At 36.4% G+C, this 19,077-nt stretch overlaps 1 protein-coding gene across 1 annotated transcript in view; it reads left to right on the top strand.

The window, feature by feature from the left end:
• Window positions 1-19,077, top strand: part of DPP10 (dipeptidyl peptidase like 10) — a 646,469-nt gene that overhangs the window by 525,847 nt on the left and 101,545 nt on the right. Inside the window, exons 9-10 of the mRNA XM_042994282.1 lie at window positions 6,198-6,352; window positions 13,251-13,348. Of these exons, the coding sequence (XP_042850216.1) occupies window positions 6,198-6,352; window positions 13,251-13,348 (253 nt within the window). The remainder of the gene's footprint in view (window positions 1-6,197; window positions 6,353-13,250; window positions 13,349-19,077) is intronic.

Raw genomic sequence — 19,077 nt, 5'->3', positions numbered from 1 at the left:
CAATATTCAATTCAATAGTTACTGAGTATATATATCTTTCCAGGATTATCTGAGTACAATGTGATGAGGAACAGGGTTTCTATGTTTTGGGTATTTCCAACTTACTGGAGTGAAAAACTGTAAACAACTATTATATAAGGAACCATTTGGAGCATGGTCAATAGATATATAAATAAAAGAATTAATTCTAATGGGATAGAGGAATATAGAGTCACTTAATAGAAGAAATGGTCTGTGCACTGAGCTTTAAGAATGACAAGAAGAAAGAGGTGAGAGAAAAAATTCACGGCATTAACAATACCCTTTCAAGAGATGGAAATCGGTACATTTTTGGTTGCTCACTGAGAATAACACAAAATGCCTATTTTTGCTTTTTTTCCTTCCTTCTCTTGGATACAGGACGTCTCATTCATCCATTCATTGATTTAACAAATATTTATTGAGCACTTACTAACTCTCAGTAAAACTGGACTATGGCAGATAAGAGAAAAAAATTAGAGGGGCAGCCATGGAAGCCAGAGGAAGACAGAATAACAATGCTGATTCTCTGGAAGTCAAATAAGCTAAGGATTCCACAGTTACTGTTGGATTTGCTACCAGAAATTGATGAAAGCAAAATCAGTCAATTTGTGGTACCAGAAGCAGGACGGCAGTGGATAGAGGTGTAAATGGGAAGAGAAAAGTTTATGAATATAGACAACTCTTTGAAGAAACTTGACAGTGAGATACAAGAAATAAAGGGGAAAAGTCATCCATAGACCCCTATGACTGGCAGTAGCATACTCAGGAAATCTTATCTGTCTAAATTGATATACCACAAATAGATGAAATCAGCTTACTTTTCAGAATAGCATGTTAATCTGAACACAATGATTATATATTAGTTTTCTGTAAGTGCTTTGTGTTGAGGCTATGTTTCTAAGTGTTTTTTATATAAAACAACATGTGTTGAAAACTCCATCTGTTCTGCACTGAGATTTTCTAATCATTGTAATAAAGACAAAGAACCAAACCTTTATTGGAATGGGATGGAATGCAATTTGTAGAAATACATTGTTTGTAAATAATATAATATAATTAAACAGGAAGTTTCATTCCATGAGTAAGAGCCCCTATTAGATGTAATTAAAAAAGTGTGTGCATTATCCAAGAGAACTCTTAAGCAGATGCATATTAAAGATTCTTTTATTTATCTCCTGCCCATTTCAGTTAGCTTGATTTTTTGTACCTGAAGGAAGTCACATAACTTTTTGTGTGTACTACTTTGCTATTTTAACATTTTTGTGAGGAACAACTTTAGACATGGATCGCACTAAAATAAATTAGAATAGACGATACCTAGTTTCTCCTGAATAGTGTTCTCAAATCTCGGCCATTCTTATTCTTGGGCAGTACTTGTGCATACATATTTGCAGCTAGGATAGAACCCACTTCTTAGAAACCCTGAGTGTTGATTTTAGGCAACGCAATCTGATCTCTCTGTACCTTTAGGTCTCACAAGAATTTACACCCATTTGGCATTTAGCCTTTTTTTTCCTCAGTGTGTCCTGTGGATGGGTGTCCTCATATGAATTGCAAGTAACTTGTACAAATCAGGATCAGAATTACAATTGGAAAAAAATGGCACATTCAAAGTAGTATTAAACAATTTATCAACGAAGGGGTCACTTATCAAAGACAAGGGATATGTAGCAATCTATGGCTGGTAATGATTTAGTCATTAACACCTGAAATGGAAAGGGTACGTAAGCTGTTACTAGAACCTACAAAGAAGGAATCGTATAGTTTTTGCAGTAACAGAAGCAGTAAGTTTTGGTTGGGAAACATAGCCAGACTCACATGATTCCAATGGGTGAGAACCAAGAAAATAAAAAAGTATGCAAAAAAACCTTTATTTTCTTCATTTGATTTATCTGGTTTCATCTTGGCCATGGCCAACAAAAACTCAGAGATAAAGTGGTATTATTATTACTTAAACAAAAACTTTGTGTCTTTGAAAGAACACATGAAATTCCATCTGCTACTGTTTCATTGTAGAATGGCATCAGTCCAGTTTATATTCCTGAAATTTATAACTACAGCCAACGCTTGTGTTTTTCATATAAGGCTTCAGGGGAAATGCCCCAATTAAATAAGAAATAAGGCCTTACCTAGTAATCATAGCTCCTTTGTCAATTAATGATTCATTTTTGCCTTTACCTTTTGCCAGCATTTTGACTACATAGGTCATTTACCTAGTAGATCAAACCAAAATTTTATCCCTGCCCAATCTTATTCCTTTGCTTCTTTTTCTTAATTAGGTTGCTACAATTTCAATTTTGCATTGAAATGGAAATTGGAATGTGGAAAATGTAGAATTGGAAAATGAGATAGAGTTGAACAAAGGAGTATTTGTGAATCTCCTGAGTCCAGATATATTTTTTCTTTCCTCTCCTTTGTATAGTGAAGACATATATATTCTTCCTGAAAGATGAGATTATCAGACAGACACACAGTGACTATGTTTTCTGTCAGTTTTTTTTTTTTTTTTTCCTCCAGGCCTATTGAGCCCCAAATGGTCAGGGGGAAATTTCAGCTTCTAATTCAGAGGAACATGATTATGACATTTCCTGTTAGAAGCAATCCTCCCTTAGGCATTTGGACTTCTAAAACCACTGATCTCCTTATCTTGAATACAAGAAACAAAATATGTCCAGTGTCCAGTGGGTTAATAGGGTGATGGTGAAAGAGAATGCTACACTCCTACCCCTTAGTTCCCAGATCTGTACTTCCTGGCTATGCAAGAGAAACACATATGTATGATGACATCCTAACTTTAAGGTTGTTATAGGGCCAAAACCGAGATAGAAAAGACTAGTTCACACTTCCATCAAGCCAGGTACATATATCTAATGGAGAACACTGAATTTTATGGTCTGAGCCTATTGCCCTCCTTTTTGCTATAAAATCTTTTCTGTTCGGTGGTGATGTGGGTGAATCATTGTCATAATGGGTACGCTATTCTGTAAGTCCATGAATAGCAGTGCTGACAAGACTTCAAGCAACCAAGGCATATCTAAACCAGAGTACATGTCTGTCTTTGTAATGACAAAATGCTACCCATTCTTGATGGAATGGTTCCCATGTGATCTACCTGTCACCAGGTAGCCAGCTGGTCCTGTTTGGGAAATCATGCCATTTCAAGAGTTTAATGACAGCCACTCTTGTTGGCAGGTAATGGTGGGAGCCCAAGCAGACTGACCTGTACTTAGTAGTCATATTGTCCATCTGATTATTGAGAGCCTCCTCTGGTATGCAGTGGAGGAGAGCCTGCTCTCCTCCACTGTGTTCTGGTGGATATCAAGTAGGACACTACTATCTTCACATTTTTACATGTTCATCCCTCCTGACAGATGGATGCAGTTATCTTTCCCTACATTTCCTTGTCACTAATTTTCTAATTTTAGTTTTCCCATAACGCTGCTCAGGTCTTTTGTTAGTTACCGTGCATGAGTCAGGGTGGACCCATGCTTCAAGCCAATTCTCCTTCCACAAAAGGTAGAAAACTAAGTATCTTGTTCAAAAGTCTGCCAACTTGGAGGATTTATGTTTAGTTTGGTCTTTTAATGTCATTCCCCAGTCAGACTGTAGTACAGAGCCTATCCAATTTCACAGTCTTCAAGTACATCATACAGACCTGCCCATAAACCAGGCCTGCATTTATTCCTCCCCTGTCAACATGTATTAGAAAACACATGTTGAGATTTTGACATGAGCTGAGGAGACAGAGTAAAGCAGAGGATGCAGTACTCTGGGCATTTTACTTCTGTGTTCTGTCCCAGTCCCATATATACCCCTTCTATTTTATAGTGGGATATTGCTTTATGTGTTTAGTTTTATGGTCAGTGAATCGGATAACATTTAGTTCATGATGGGCAATTGGGGTTGCATAGACACTTGGCATCCCATGGTCAGACTAATTGCTTCTGCAAGTCCCCAGTAGAGATCTGCTTTTGAAATAGAGAACATTAATCAGCACAGGAGGAAATGGCCTTTCTCTAAAGCCTGTAATATCTATGTTTTGATTGCCATATAGTGAGTGTCAGAAGCTCTGCACAGCATCTCTGTTTACCATGAATATTTATATTAACATTGTATCTGCTGGTTCACAAGGTAAAGGTGGCAGAAAGGGTTGTACCATGGCCTTGATGTGCTGCATAGCCCTTTCTTGCACAGACTCTGCTCAGAACGGGCAGCTTCACAGGTTGTCTGGGAAGTAGAACAGGGCATCATATGTGAATATGCTTTAAGCTGTTTCTTCAGAATCTGAAGAATCTATTCCCTCTTCGCTTTTGCATGAGTACAATTCCAACAAATTTTCTCTCACTTTAGAAGATATATCTCGGTGTGTACTATGCTACTAGATCTCCAAATTCTCCCCTAGGGATATAGAACTCATAAACTTTACAGGGATTTATCTTCACTCTGCCTTTATGCAGAGGATGTCTCCCTCCCTTGGATAGAGACTGCCTCTGTCAGCAAGAAGACTTGTGGGAATTTTCAGGTTCAGCATCTTCAGCCATAAAATTAGACACATAGAGCAACATTCCACTATAAAATGTTTTATTTATGAGACTGGTCCAGAAAGCATAAGCATACTGCACACATTTACCTAAGCATCTTTTTCCTATGTGCCAGGGTCCCAGTACTTCTCTGCTAATATCTCTGTCTTAGCTTAAACAAACAAACAAACAAACAAACAAAAACAGAGTTGAGCCACTAAATTTGTGTTGTAGCCCTGCAACCCTTGCTGTGTACTCTTGGACCTCTGCCTTACCTACAACTACAGAAGAGACAGACTCCTTCAAAGATGCCCTGATGTTCTTTTTTGTATCCCTGATTTTGCAGTCATGGTTTCAATTTCAGTTTATGTCTATGTACTCTCCCTGAGGTATCATATGAACCATGTGAACTTCACTTTATAATCTTTAGAGTTGCCATTGTTGTGGAAATCAAGTGCCACCACCAATTACCCTCCCCAAACCTTTCCTCTCTATCTGCATTTCATTCTGTGTCATCACCCGTGACAGTGGATTACTCATGATTCCATTCTTTGCTATGGATTATTTATGCTCCAGTTCCTTCCTGGAAAGGTGATTGTTACCTCGAAGGTAGTGCAGATATAGATGGATATAGATATACAGATATAGATACAGAGATAGATCTCCAAGGTAATCTCAAAGTCTCACTTTAAAGGTCCCTTTTCTGAGTCTATTGCTGGTATTCTTCACGGCATTTGTCAAGGTACCAAAAGGAAAGAGCTGGCACATTCAGTAATCTGAAGAAGATCTATTTACAAAGAGACCACATTTATGAAGTGAAACCATAAAGGACAGAGATATAATCTAGACCAGTAGCAACCAAGCTATTATACCACCCCTATGTCCATAGAGATGAACCATGCATTGCAAGATACAAAAGGAGAACATTGCATAGAAAAGACTGCATCCATAGGAGTAGTGACATTATTTAAAACATACAACAAGCCTGAAGTGCCATTTCAGGATAAGGCCAAGGGAGTGAATACTCTGATTTCACTCTTCTCCTTCTAATCTCTTGCCATTGTACCCTAATGGCCATGCTCTGGAAAGCATGACAGCCCTTCTACTGTAGTTGATAACAAGTTAACTTACTGGGCCAGAAGGCAGGTATAGACAAATGAATAGTGGATCTGGTCACATGAATGATATCCAATATATTTCTTATTCTATTTCCTGAGAGCTCAAAATAATTTCATGAATCTAGTTTGTCAAGGCATTGACAAATGCCGAAATTCAACTTGTTTGATGATGGAGATATGATTGAATGCAAATATAAATGAATGGTGACATGAATATGGTTTTATGCCGTATCTCAGTCTTCAGTTACTGTTCTTAGTCTTTTTATTCCAATAGTGCTTTCACCTTCTTTCTTCACATTTGCTGATGGTCTGTGAAATCCTGACTTCATTGCTTCACCCTTTCTTTCCATTGCATCTGCTTCCCCTGGTACTAAAAGGGTAACTCAGAAATAAAGAATTCTTCATGATGTTGATAAAACCCAACACACCGCATAGGAAAAAAATGTATATGTGCGATGGAGATTTCAAGGACAGATGTTTGTGGGTCACTGAGCCCACATCTCTACAGTTGGTTTCAAATAACACTCATTTATTCTAGAGGAACTTCTGCATTCTCATATTGCCCACTGGTGGTCACCAGATGGAGAAAGGCTTGCCTTCCTGATGATAAATGACTCGTTGGTGCCTAACATGATTATTCCTCGATTTACCGGAGCATTGTATCCCAAAGGAAAGCAGTATCCATATCCTAAGGTAAGTATCGTAGAAGTACTAGTTTGTTCTCTCTCTTTGCACCATTGACTTGATTGATAGTATCCTTGGTTCGTGAACAAATTGTCTTTGCAGAAAAAGCAGAAGCTTTTCCTACTGGTCAGCTGACTCATCTTTTTAGAGCTTGCAGTAGCCTGTACACACTGTTCTGGTAGGAAGAGGTAGAGATGATTAAGGGCTTGGGAATGGTCACTTTTGCTGCATTTATTTCCCTTTGATGCTCTCATTCTTGTTTTCCCTCACCTTCCCAGTTAGAAAAAAGGTGAGAAGAGATAAGGGGCAGCACTGATGCTAAGGCACAGGTTTCTCCAAAAGTACATTCTGTTTGTTAACATTTGTTAGTTCTAGTTGGTAATAGGTGTTATAAGGGAAGAAAAAGTCTCATGGTTAAATGAGTTGAAATTTCTTAGTCAAAAAAAAAGAAAAATCCAACTTCGCTCAGATTATTTCGTAGAGCATTTAATATACTATATGTTAATGTGTATTATAAATCTCCCATAAAAAATTGACTAAGCATAAAGTATCTCCAGTAAGGAATAGACTAAGCATAAAGAATCTCTATAAAGAATTTATTAGTATTAGTATTAACATCAGCATTATTTTGGCAGAGCATACTCTGGAACATACTTTATAACATGCTGGGGGTAGAGCCATAGCCAGGCATGGCTAAGATAGATGGAATTGTTTTATTGAGTGAGGCAAATATGGAAATCTTGCCCAGAGAGCAAAACCATTTTCAGGTAGGGAGCAGGTTGCAAAACATCTGGAGTGTAACTGTTTTTTCTACTGTATGGCATTTTTGATACCTTAAGTTCTATTTTTAAAGGTGTATTTACCCCATGATTATATTACAAAGAAAAAGGCTCATAAGTGAGGACCCTTATGCATTAATCATGTAAAGATGTTTTATAGGAAAGTTTTTAAATTCCACTTTACACAGTTCACCTCTTAATTTGGTAAGAGATGGCTGCTAATTCGATTTAGAAGCTATTTTTTAGCCATTCCTTTCGTGTGTTGTACTTTATATTTCCCAAGCATGATAGGTTTTGTACCTTTCAACTTGTGCATTACATTAATTGGTCAAAGTATTGGACAAATTACCCATGACACATATTATTCTATACTTGCAGTGAAGGCATGGTCTGGGTAGGGGTGACTTTCTCTATTTTCCTCTCATCTACCAGACCCAAGTTACTCAAGGTAGGGAAAGAGAGGAGAGGAGAGGAGAGGAGGGGAGGGGAGGGGAGGGGAGGGGAGAGGGAGGAGAGGGGAGGGAGAAAGGAAAGGAAAGAGAGGAAAGGAAGGAAGGGAAGGAGGGTGGGAAGAAAGGAGATGGAGGGAGGGAGGGAGGGAGGGAGGAAGGAAGGAAGCAAGGAAGGATGGATGCTGGCTTGAATATAGAGAGTCAGGAATAAGAAGATTGTTTACTCAGTGAGATTCTGTACCATCGGTTGTGGCTTTGTTTTTTGGGTTTTGTTTGCTTGCTTGTTTGTTTTCTCTCAATCTTGTCTTCCTTCCATAGACTGTAGGTAGTATTAAATGACTGGCTTATAGCTGAGAAAGACAGGAGAATTGAGAGGAATCTAATTTTATGATTTTGAAATATTATGTATAGGGTCTTTTCTGGATATAAGTTAAAAGCCGTATATATTCTATGCTCTTCAGGAGAAAATGGCAACCTGGCCTAACAACAAAATAATCACATTCACGAAGAGATTTTTATTGTACTTCAAGTACACAACTTATGACTTCTCTAATATAGATTTAGCCATGTTTTACGAATGACAGTTTGTTCCTATAAGGCATAACTGCATCTTTCCCCCAAAAAATGACTGAAAAGACTTCTCAAATGTATTAATTCTCACATCATTTGATTTACTTATGATAATGAAAATTCACCTGACAATTTAAATACAAAATGAAGTGGCATATTGTGAAAAGCATATGTGAATAGGCAAGATATTCACACACAACTGTTTAGTTTGTTCACTGCAAAAAGAAATAAAATCAGCCCCAGGGAAGAAACAAATTTTTTTGTAATTCATGTCCCAAGAGGAGTGGGGAATTGTAGGACTCACGCTAAGAACCATACGCAATAGGTGCGTTTTCAAATTGCCTTCTCAGTTAGAGGCTGCTGGTGCTTGAACTGGGACACTCCTAGACCTCATAATTTTAAAAGACTGAGGCAAACACATAAACAAATAGAAATATCTGAGAAAATTTGATTCAGAAAATACTGCATTGATAAATCTAGACATTTTGTTATTAATAGGTTAATTATTTTATAATTCTCAATAATAAAGCTAGGCATAAAATAATCTTTGCTATTATGTAAATCATGTGTGCTAATAATATGCTTCATATTTTCAGAGATAGTTTCACTATTTTTTTTTCCTTATTTGGACTTCTTCACAATTGCCTCTATTTATAAATGGACAAACTGAGCTCTCTAAAAGGCTAAGTCCTTCTATAAAAGTCAGAGTTATTTTAAGAACAGGGAAATAACTCAAATTTATTGATTCTGTCCCTCTTTGTAAAACTACCAGAGGTTAACTTATATATCTGAGGACATATCTGGAATCGAAATATCATCTTGTCAAATTAACAAATATATGTGTAGCTCTGTTTGCTCCATTTACTCCTAATGACTTAGTAAGATATACATATGATTCTTAGTCTCACACATGAGATAGATAGATGGATAGGTAGGTAGGTAGGTAGGTAGGCAGGCAGAGAGAGAGAGAGAGAGAGAGAAAGAGAGAGAGAGAGAGAGAGAGAGGTGATGGATGGATGGATGGATACATAAGATATATAAATAATAGATACATAGATAAAGACAGGTAATGCAAGGTAAAAGTCCTGAGTGTGTGTTAATTACCACCACTGAGGAGTATTAAACACAAAGAAACATTAGCTATTCTAGCAGCCATGCCAAGAGAAAGAATCGTAAATCCTCGGGAGGTTTTTACTAGGAATCCCTGCCCAGGTACTTAAGACCATAGGACTGGAAGAAAGTAGGTCTGAGCTTGATCCTTGTTCTCAGAATAAGTTTCAGTATCATTTTGGATAAATTACTTAAACTTTGAAAGTCATTATTTTCCACTCTGGTTTAAAGAAAAACAAAACATTTGTCAGTTCTTCCACTAACAACTGTATTATTTTGATTTGCTCTTACTTTTGCAATAAACTTACAAAAAGTAGTACTTTAGACATTGAAGTAATTCATAGAGTTCACACTAAATTGTGCTTCAAATTAAACTAGATTAAAATAAGTGCAGCAAATACTCAATGAGGTCAGGTTTACTAATGAAATACTTACACTAAACAAATATATTTGTATTTTACTTAATTCAGCATGATTCAGAACTCATAAAATACCCTATCATTAGCAATTCAGCACAAAAGAGATGCACAGTTCTATCTCAGTAACCTCAGGTTAATCTTCTTAATTAAAGCATTATCTCGTTTAATGACAATTTAGTTGCCAGTAAAATAAGGTTAATTATTATTGAGGCTTGTGTTTCAGAATTATAGAGGAAGGATTCTGTAGATATGCAGTCTTTCTGGAAAATGTGACTGTAAAAAGCAAATAGATGAACTCCTCTAATTTGCAAAGTATTGAAATGATCCAGATATTGAAAGGTGTGAATGAACTTGCAGTGTGCACTTAATTTCAAAACTCCATGGAGAGATAAAAATCTATATGAGATTATAGACTGATGGACAGCTGAGTTTTGGAAATAGCCTAATGTTTGTTTTTTATCTAAACTTGGCCACATGTATACACAAACTTTAGTTTGTTTTCATGTAAAAGCTAACAGGGTTATCGGTGATCCCATACAGGTAGAAGCATAGCAGAGTTGCAAACATTAAAAACAAACAAACGAACAAAAAAACTATCTTATGGTATGGTAAATACCATCTGTGTCTTTGACAAAGTATGTCATAAAATTATTCATCATTGATAAGAACTGACAAAAAGATCAATTTAATTTCTCTTTTTCTAAATGAGTTTATTGAAAAATAAAAAATAATAGGCACAATTTTTCAACAACTAGAAAATTCAGTGTCTTTATGATAGCTATCTTTTTAATTTGCTACTATATACTGTTTTAGACATTTTTTAAACTTTAGACATTTTTAGAAATTACTGTTTTGTTAGTCTATGTGACAAAATTATGAGCTATTTTTAAGCTACAGAAGGGAAACCTACTTTGACTCAAAACTGCTGACTTGTGACATATTCTCAGAGAAGTATTGTCTCATTTTTGATAATCAAACAATACTTGAGGATCTTTAACATCTTGCCCATCGTCTATATTCAGTAAATAAGAGTCATGTCCCATGACATGAGAAATGCTGGTTAAATCTTATTAAACAAGCCTTCCTGCCCTCTGGGTAATTCTGATGCAGGTTAACACCTTTGGTAACCACTGAACTGTAATATATAATATATATATGTATATATTACACATGTATCCAATATGTGTATATATGTATACAATATTATATATTATTATATGTTATTATATATTATTATACATTATTGAATATATATGATTACTACATATACTAGCAATAATATATATTATTGAAAAAATATATACATATATATCAGTGTCTTATAAAATTTGCATACTAATTATAGCTATCTGAGAGTCTTGTTAAAACACAGAATCTTGGGCCCACAACTATAGATTGTGATTTTGAGTTTGTGTAGGGCCTAGTATTTGTGTTTCTAAGATGCCAGGTGATACTGATGGATACTTGCTGCTGGTCAAAGTTCAGCACTTTGAATGGCACTACTAAATATTGTATCCCAGCTCTAATTTTTAGTATATGTGGTCAAACTAAAGAAATGGTTAGATTGAAAAAATGGATAAGGCTGTTTTTTTCAGGGAGGGTCATGACAATTAAATTGAAACAGTAGTGATGTGAAAGGGAGCTCCTGTGTGTGGTATAAAACTAAACTGTCCAAGACAGATGTGCCCAGAACTTGAGGGTTTTAAAATAATGAAAAACTTTACAAAATCTGACACCAGGTCCTACTCCATGAGGCAGGATCATAGCTTATCTTCCAGGAAGCCCTTCAGTATATGAACCATTGCCATCATCTCTCTTTATAGCATTGTTTCTGTAGTGGAAGACATTCCTGACCCCTTTCTTTGGCTCAGAACCTCTGACCTGTGTATGATACACTTCCACAGGTGTGCTAGTTATTTTTGTGTATTATTAAGACTTTATTTTTTAGAGCAGTTTAAGGTTCACAGCAGAATTGAGAGAAAGGGACAGAATTCCCATATGCCATCTGCACGCACACATGCATAGCCTCTCCCAATATCAGCATCACTCACTACAATGGTGCATTTGTTATAATTGATGAAGCTACACTGACATATCATAATCACCCAAAGTCCATAGTTTCCATTATAGTTCACTTTTGGTGTTGTGCATTCTGTAGATTTGGACAAATATATGACATGTATCCATCATTATGGTATCACAGAGTATTTTTCACTGCCCTAAAATTCCTCTGTGCTTCACCCATTCATCCCTTTGCCCTCCATGCTAGTCCCTCCATGCTAGTCATATTTAATAGCCTAATAACACAGTTCTCATGGAGCCATTACTGAGTGTTGGTGGAATGCATTACGTTGCTTCTGGTCCTGTTCAACTTTGGGTTTTATCAATGCCAATTACTTGGACATGGATTTTTCATTTTCCTTCTCCTCTTTAAATCACTTTTATCATCCTCCTTAGATTTTGTCAGTCTTCTAATTTAACCCACTTTTAATTTCCTTGTCTTTCTTTGTATATCTCAGATAGCCTTCTCCTAAAACATCAGTCACACCCCAACAACACATCGGTACTTTGTTCAGAAACACATTGCACCACCAGTAGTCAACTGATTCTGTAAGTCATTTATTCACATACACATTCTTGTATTCATTCCAAACTGCTTGGAATATATTGGTAAAAGGTCCCATTTCTTCCCCCTATGAGTTCATAGTATATTTAGAAAGACTTTGGAAACTATTGCCTAGGAATGAACTGACGCATAACTGCAGCAGGGAAGAGCATCCCGGGTTTACATGCCGGCTTCCTCAGTTATTAGATATCCCATCTTCCACTGTTTGCTTGGCTTCTCCATTGTCATCTGGAAAAGGGTTATAATTATGTCTTAAGTGGGAAGTAGGAATATTTAGTAGGTTGTTTAATGTAATGCCTTTACTATATACTGTGAGCCAGAAACATACTAATGCTCTAGGCTAGTTATTACCTATTCTTATCACTGTCTTTCTACTCCTCTAGCTCGGTACTTAGTGAGGGCAGTATGTTCTGTGGCCCACCACCTCTGAAGGGGCACTTGCACCCCATGTAGTGTTCACTACAGTTTAAAAGGAAATCTAGGAATGTTTAATGCAATGGAAGGGATTAGGTATTGGGGAATTTTAAGCCTGTGCTACCTAGATTGGCAGGTCATCTTCTTCGTTTTCTTCTTCTTCTTTTAATTAGCTAAGGTTTTCTCTCATTGCATTTCTTATCCTATAATGTAAGTAGCAGCTTGTTCTACTCATTGTTTTGTAAAGCCAGCCCTTCTGGTGTTATCCTAGGGAAAGAACACAGTAGCGATGCCTAATGAATAAAGCCATCATGATTTTCCATCACCTTTAATTGTCTGACTAAAATGCTTGAGAAACAGCAATCTACAAAAACAATTGAAGGCAATCAGGTTGTTGAATTTGAAATCATTTCTACTTTAGAGAAATTAAACTTTTTCCGTATTCTAATGCAGAATTGTAAAGCAATCGAAACACTTTCCTTTTCAATATAATTTAATGCTTAATATGTTTGTATTACAACTCTCATTTTCTCAAAGGCAGGTCAAATGAACCCAACCATCAAATTATATGTTGTAAACCTATATGGACCAACTCATACTTTGGAACTCATGCCACCTGACAGCTTTAAATCAAGGTATGCAATCTCCATTTTATTTTTACTTGGAAATAGTTACTTTAACTTCAATTATCATTTTGTTGCAATTTAGAGAGAGGTGATAAGCTCAACAAATCCACTTGAAAATAAATCTGAGGTTGTCCCATTAGTGCAGGAATGAACTCATTCTGGATTTCTTGTTGTTCTCAGGGAGCATTTAAAGTTTCCAAGTGATTAGCAGCACCACAAAATGACTAAATGTAGTGATACTGAGAATTAGGCCTTTTGCAGGAGATGTGACAGGGAAATGGGAGCAAAGGATAATTTTCCATTGAATTTTCTTCCTGGAAATGCCTCTTTTAAAAGGACCTGAAAAGAGATCTTCTTTAAAAGAGTACAGTCTTCCTAGAATTTGTGTGGTTTTTCCAGAAGAAATTCTCCCTATAACTTGGGAGTGATTCCCTAGGTTTCTTCTCCAGGCAGGGAAATGTAATGAGATGTTGTTTTAAAACATCCTACATAAGAAGCCTTCTTATTTAGGAAGTCTGAATGGAAATAGAAGAAACACTTTATGTGTCAGAAGCATAATTTTAATATTAGCAAAATTTCTAGTAATGAACAGTGAATCAAATATCCATGTGGATTTTGAAATTCAGAATGGTCTCAAACTTCAAGGGTATTCTTTAAAATAGTGCAGCCCTTTAAAACTTTACAAAGGTCCTGGGGAAGGAATAGGTAGCTGACTTAGGAAAATACTTTCACACTATATTGGATGATATGGGGCTAAGCTCAAACTTTGTTTTGATGCCATCAACAATCAGTCCTAGGGGATTGATTCACCTATAAATTCCACTCAAATGTTGATCCATCAATGTATTCAGGAAAATTCCATCAGAATTGGGGATTTTCACAGATATTATAGCTTGAAGTATGTGGAAATGTTTCCTACTTATAAAGTTATTAAAAATTTATGGAAGGCTTATACCAGAAGGGCACCCATAACTACCTAATATAATTTGTTCCTCTTAGTGATGGAAAAGATGAGGCTTGGGGAGAAAATTGAACCCCAAGATTAGTTGGTAGCAGAAGTAGAAAATGTGGTAAAGCCTCCTACAAGTTACAGAGCATTTCATGCAGGTCATGATGGAAGACCTTACAGGACCACTGGAATTAACATTTAGAAGGCAATAGAGTTGGCCAAATCAGGTAGGAACTCTAATTCCGCACTCGGTCTGCTAGCCATGAAGGAATTAAGCACAGATGAAATAATGATGGAAGCCATTTGTATTTTAGGTCCTGAGCTCTTGTCTTTTTCTTCAGTTTGTTTTAATGCTCTTAATTAACAGAGAAGGTCACTAGACTGGAGTGTCTGAGTCAAATCTCTGCCATCATTTCATTAGGTGACCTTGGGCAAATCTCTCCCTCTCTCTCTCTCTCTCTCTCTGGGTCTGAATAACTTCATCTTAAAGTAATACACACACACACACACACACACACACTTCATTTTCATTAATCATTTGAAATCTTTGAAGTGGAAGTCAACTTTACAATATCCAGTCTTCTTCTGAGAAAAAGTGGTGATTCTGGACCTTGACCTTATAACCCCAGAGGCTGCTAGAGAGTTCACCCAATAGGATATAGCAATGTCACCAAACACAAAAATTCTTAAAGATAGAATCAATTATCATTTATTGGGTTACTAGTTAAGTGTATGTCTGTAATATTTGAGGTACAATATGATAAAATTAGTCACCCATGCCGAAAAGGGATGTATGTATGTGTGTGTATGTGTGTGTGTGTGTATGTATGCATGCGCAATAATATAAAAGATCCCGCTAAAAGTGAGGAAGAATCTTGTGAAGAAAGATTTCTTAAATGTAATTCAGGTATGTTGATTTAGTGATGAATTTGGTCTACAATTTTGGGAGAGTCATGTGTTAACTTATGTATACAATGCACCAAACAATTTGGCTTTTTCTGCCTCATGGTCTTACATTAAGTGCATGTGAAGTGTACCAAAATGTATGATTTTTGTTGAAAAAATCAAGATCAAAATTTACTTTAAAACTGATACTTTAAAATATTTCTCCTGCTTCAGTTTTACAGAAATGTATTTCCTTACTCATTTGTTTCTGGTAGAGAGCTTCAATCCAGTTCACAGAGGAGTAATAAATGAATTTTAGATCATTTTAGAGCACTTGATGCTCTATGTATAGGTATTAGGTCCAGAGACACACAAACATGAACAAAATAAATATATCCATGGTGTGAATCAAACAAAGTTGCATTCCTCTAGCTTCACATAAGATGGAAACCAAACTTTTATGTTTTCTTTGATTTTGTTTTAGGATTATTAACATCTCTAATATATAATACTTAGTATTTTAGCCATATAGAAATTAGCTAGAAAACTATTGTGCCCTCCTAGTGAGAGATCTAAAAGAGTGTACTGGTTTTCATAATTGAATGGTCAGGGTCCTAAAAATTAACAAAATGGCACACTCAAGACGGGTAAGTGAAATGCAATTAATTAAGGGACTATTAACAAAAATGTGGGCAGGATTAAGGGGAAACACAAAGGATGGGAAAGCAATTTAAAGTCGGCTATCAGGGAAAGGTATGGTGGTCCCAGGACTAAAGGAATGAAGCACAGGCTGTTATGAATCCAGAAGCCTGTAGTTCTGAAGAATAGGATGGACCAGTAGGATGTGTCCACAGATTAAGCAATTCAGTCATTGCCAAGCCATACCCTAATAGTGAGTGGGTCCTGGGAATTAATACCCTGAACTCTCTCTCCTCTCAACCTTTGAGTATCCTGCAGAGGCCTTCCACTGTCAAGGCATCCTCACTGTAGAGGCCAGCCTCTGGAAACTGCAGAGGGACAGTTGGAGAACGGACCTGGCAAACAGAGAGTATTCCATACAAATAATTTAAGAATATATTTGCTCTAAGAAGTTTATCATTGTTTAGGCATAGGTTGGAGATGTCCCCGCCAGAACACTATGATTTTTCTGAAGCCACGTGAGAAGTGTTCTGTCTCTGTGTCTAGTACTGTTTCTGTTTCTGTCTCTCTGCCTCTCTGTCTCTCTGAGTGTGTATGTGTGTGTGTGTGTGTGTGTGTGTGTGTCTGTCTGTCTGTCTTTAAATCTCTCTATTTCTATACAGTGTTCTGTCTGTGTTTGGTGCTGTTTCTATCTCTGTCTCTTTGCCTCTCTGTTTCTGTCTATTCCTGTGTGTGTGTGTGTGTGTGTGTGTGTGTGTGTGTGTGTCTTCAGTGTCTCTATTTCTATACAGACACATACACATACACACTCATATGCAAACATATACACACATCTATGATTTATCTGAACTGATGCATGTGCTTCTCCTGCAAACTTCCCATATTTTTCTTATGTGTATGGTGAGTCATGTAACTGCATTAGTGTACTTTGGACATGACGCTTACCTTTGGTAACACCTGTTTCCCTCTCTTAACTTATTTTCCTTTTTCTCTTTCTAATTTTCTTTATCATGTTATTCTTAAATCTTTCTAAGCTAACTCAAATTCTTTTTAAAAAAAATTATATATGTAAATATATAAAGTAAATTTTTGTTGTCAACTATCAGTACCAGTATTCTCATATTTATTAGTGACCGTATTCCTACAAATTCCAAGAAATACAAATCATTATTTTTTAATGTATAAATGTAAACAAGCATAAATTAATTTTATTAGTTTCATCCTTTCCCCATGCTCTGTTAAGACCATCTATGCTCTCTTTTTTGTGGAGTTTGTGTTGTGTTCATAACATATGGTTTCATAGCTACCCATATCATTTGAAATTCTATTTAAACTCTCAGTAGCAGAATACCCAAATAGTTAATTTAGCCCGTAATAATGTACATATCTACTCCTTTTTCGGGTATGCTATCTAAACATCTACTATATTTTTATAATATCTTCAGATCTGCACAACAGCAATCAATACATGACTCTTATTCTATTGCTCTGTGTATTTATGAACTATCTTTTTTTTTCTTTTTCTTTTTTTCCACTAAATCTGAACCTCATATATGACCATCTCTTAGCTTTTTCTCCCTCTCATAAAATCACCATCATGACAATAATAATAATTGAATATATATGTGCATAACATATAGGGAGGAAGACTTATAAATAGAAAAAGCATCGCTTAGGCCTTGAGCTACCTTATAAGCTCGTATTCTTTCATTCTCATTCCAAAGAGCAAGGTTTGTATAGAATTTGAAGACGTTAGGTCATTTGTTTTGGTCTGTTGATTCTTTACTTGGTTGATTGATTAATTGATTTATAACAACTAATGTTCATAATTATAATAGAAATATGTCCCCAAGGTAGAATCAGCATTCGGTAGATCTTCCCTTCAACCAGATACTTAAACTCTACTCAAAGAATGTAAAGTAAATTTCTATCCATTTATATGGTTTTAAAAATAAAAGGATACCATAGCTTGGAGAAAGGCATAATTTCTTTTCCTTTTTCCTTCCCCCATACTTCTTTATTTTTTCAAAAAGCATATTTGTGATTCAGCTAAAGATCTTTTATCAAACAAATTCAGATCATGAATGAAACTTTTCTTCAACAGTAATTCAGCTCATACTCTTTAATTATTGTCTGTGTTGATTCTTCAGAATGTAGCACAGTAGGAAATAAGATAATGCCCCTTCATGAACATTCCAGACCCATTTGGGAGTTAAATGATTCACCTCATCTTTTTTTTTAAGTTTATTTATTGATTTTGAGAGAGACAGCAGCCTCACTCTCTTATGAGTGGAGGAGGAACAGAGAGGGAGAGAAAAAATCCCAAGCAGATTTGTGCTGTCAGCACAGAGCCAGACACAGGGCTTGATCTCATAAGCTGTGAGATCGTGACCTGAGCCAAGATCAAGAGTTGGCCACTCAACCTACTGAGTCACCCAGGCTCCCCTGATAATTCATCTCATCTTAAGGGGAAGTAACATTTTGTAAATTTTTACACTATGAGTGTAAGGTATTATAAGCATTCCTTATCTTTACTGGAATTTATAAGTAAAATTTTAAAATATATATTTAAGTTCTAGGCATTTTCCAGATTGTTTTGAGGAAGTGATTATCCTTTGTATTCAGATATCTCCAGGCTGAGGAGAGACAGTAATGTTTTATCTGTAGTTTCTCCTTACTCTGTGTCTTTGACTTGATAGTTTGTCCTTCCTGCATCGTTGAAGTATGTCTAGTCTATACTGTATCTTTCTTTTCTGCCAAGGAGTGTTGTTTCTTCCAAGAGAGTCAAGTTAATAACAATTTCTCTGTTCATAGAAATGTCCTAAGTGACCCTTCTTACAAGTAATGCATAGTTATTAACAGAAGTCTTTGGAATTGACTAGCGATGAGTTGGTCACGCATGCCATGACCATACAGTTATGGGTAGAGATCCCGGACTATCTGGAAGAGAGAGAGTTTGGTGCCACTATATACGTACAAAGATTATGTTGTGAACTTGGAGTGGTGATTGGACAGGAAGCCAGTGAAAACGCATGTGTGACTTCTAGCATAGTACCTGTCTGCTGATGATGCTGGGGCCTCCATTCCACATGCCCTTGTGAACAATTAGATCTTCTGTGCCAGACCACCCAGCTGATAGAAAGTCTTTCTTGACTTGAGTGCAATCCCTCTAACCTGCTTGTCTCTGTCTCTGTGGCTCAAGAGGATGAACTCCTCGAGGACTTCCTGGGTTATCCAGAGCCATGGAGACTAGGAACAAGCAGGA

Source organism: Panthera tigris, chromosome C1 (genome assembly GCF_018350195.1).
Source record: "Panthera tigris isolate Pti1 chromosome C1, P.tigris_Pti1_mat1.1, whole genome shotgun sequence".
Taxonomy (NCBI): Eukaryota; Metazoa; Chordata; class Mammalia; order Carnivora; family Felidae; genus Panthera; species Panthera tigris.
This window is presented reverse-complemented; position numbering and strand designations above follow the sequence as displayed.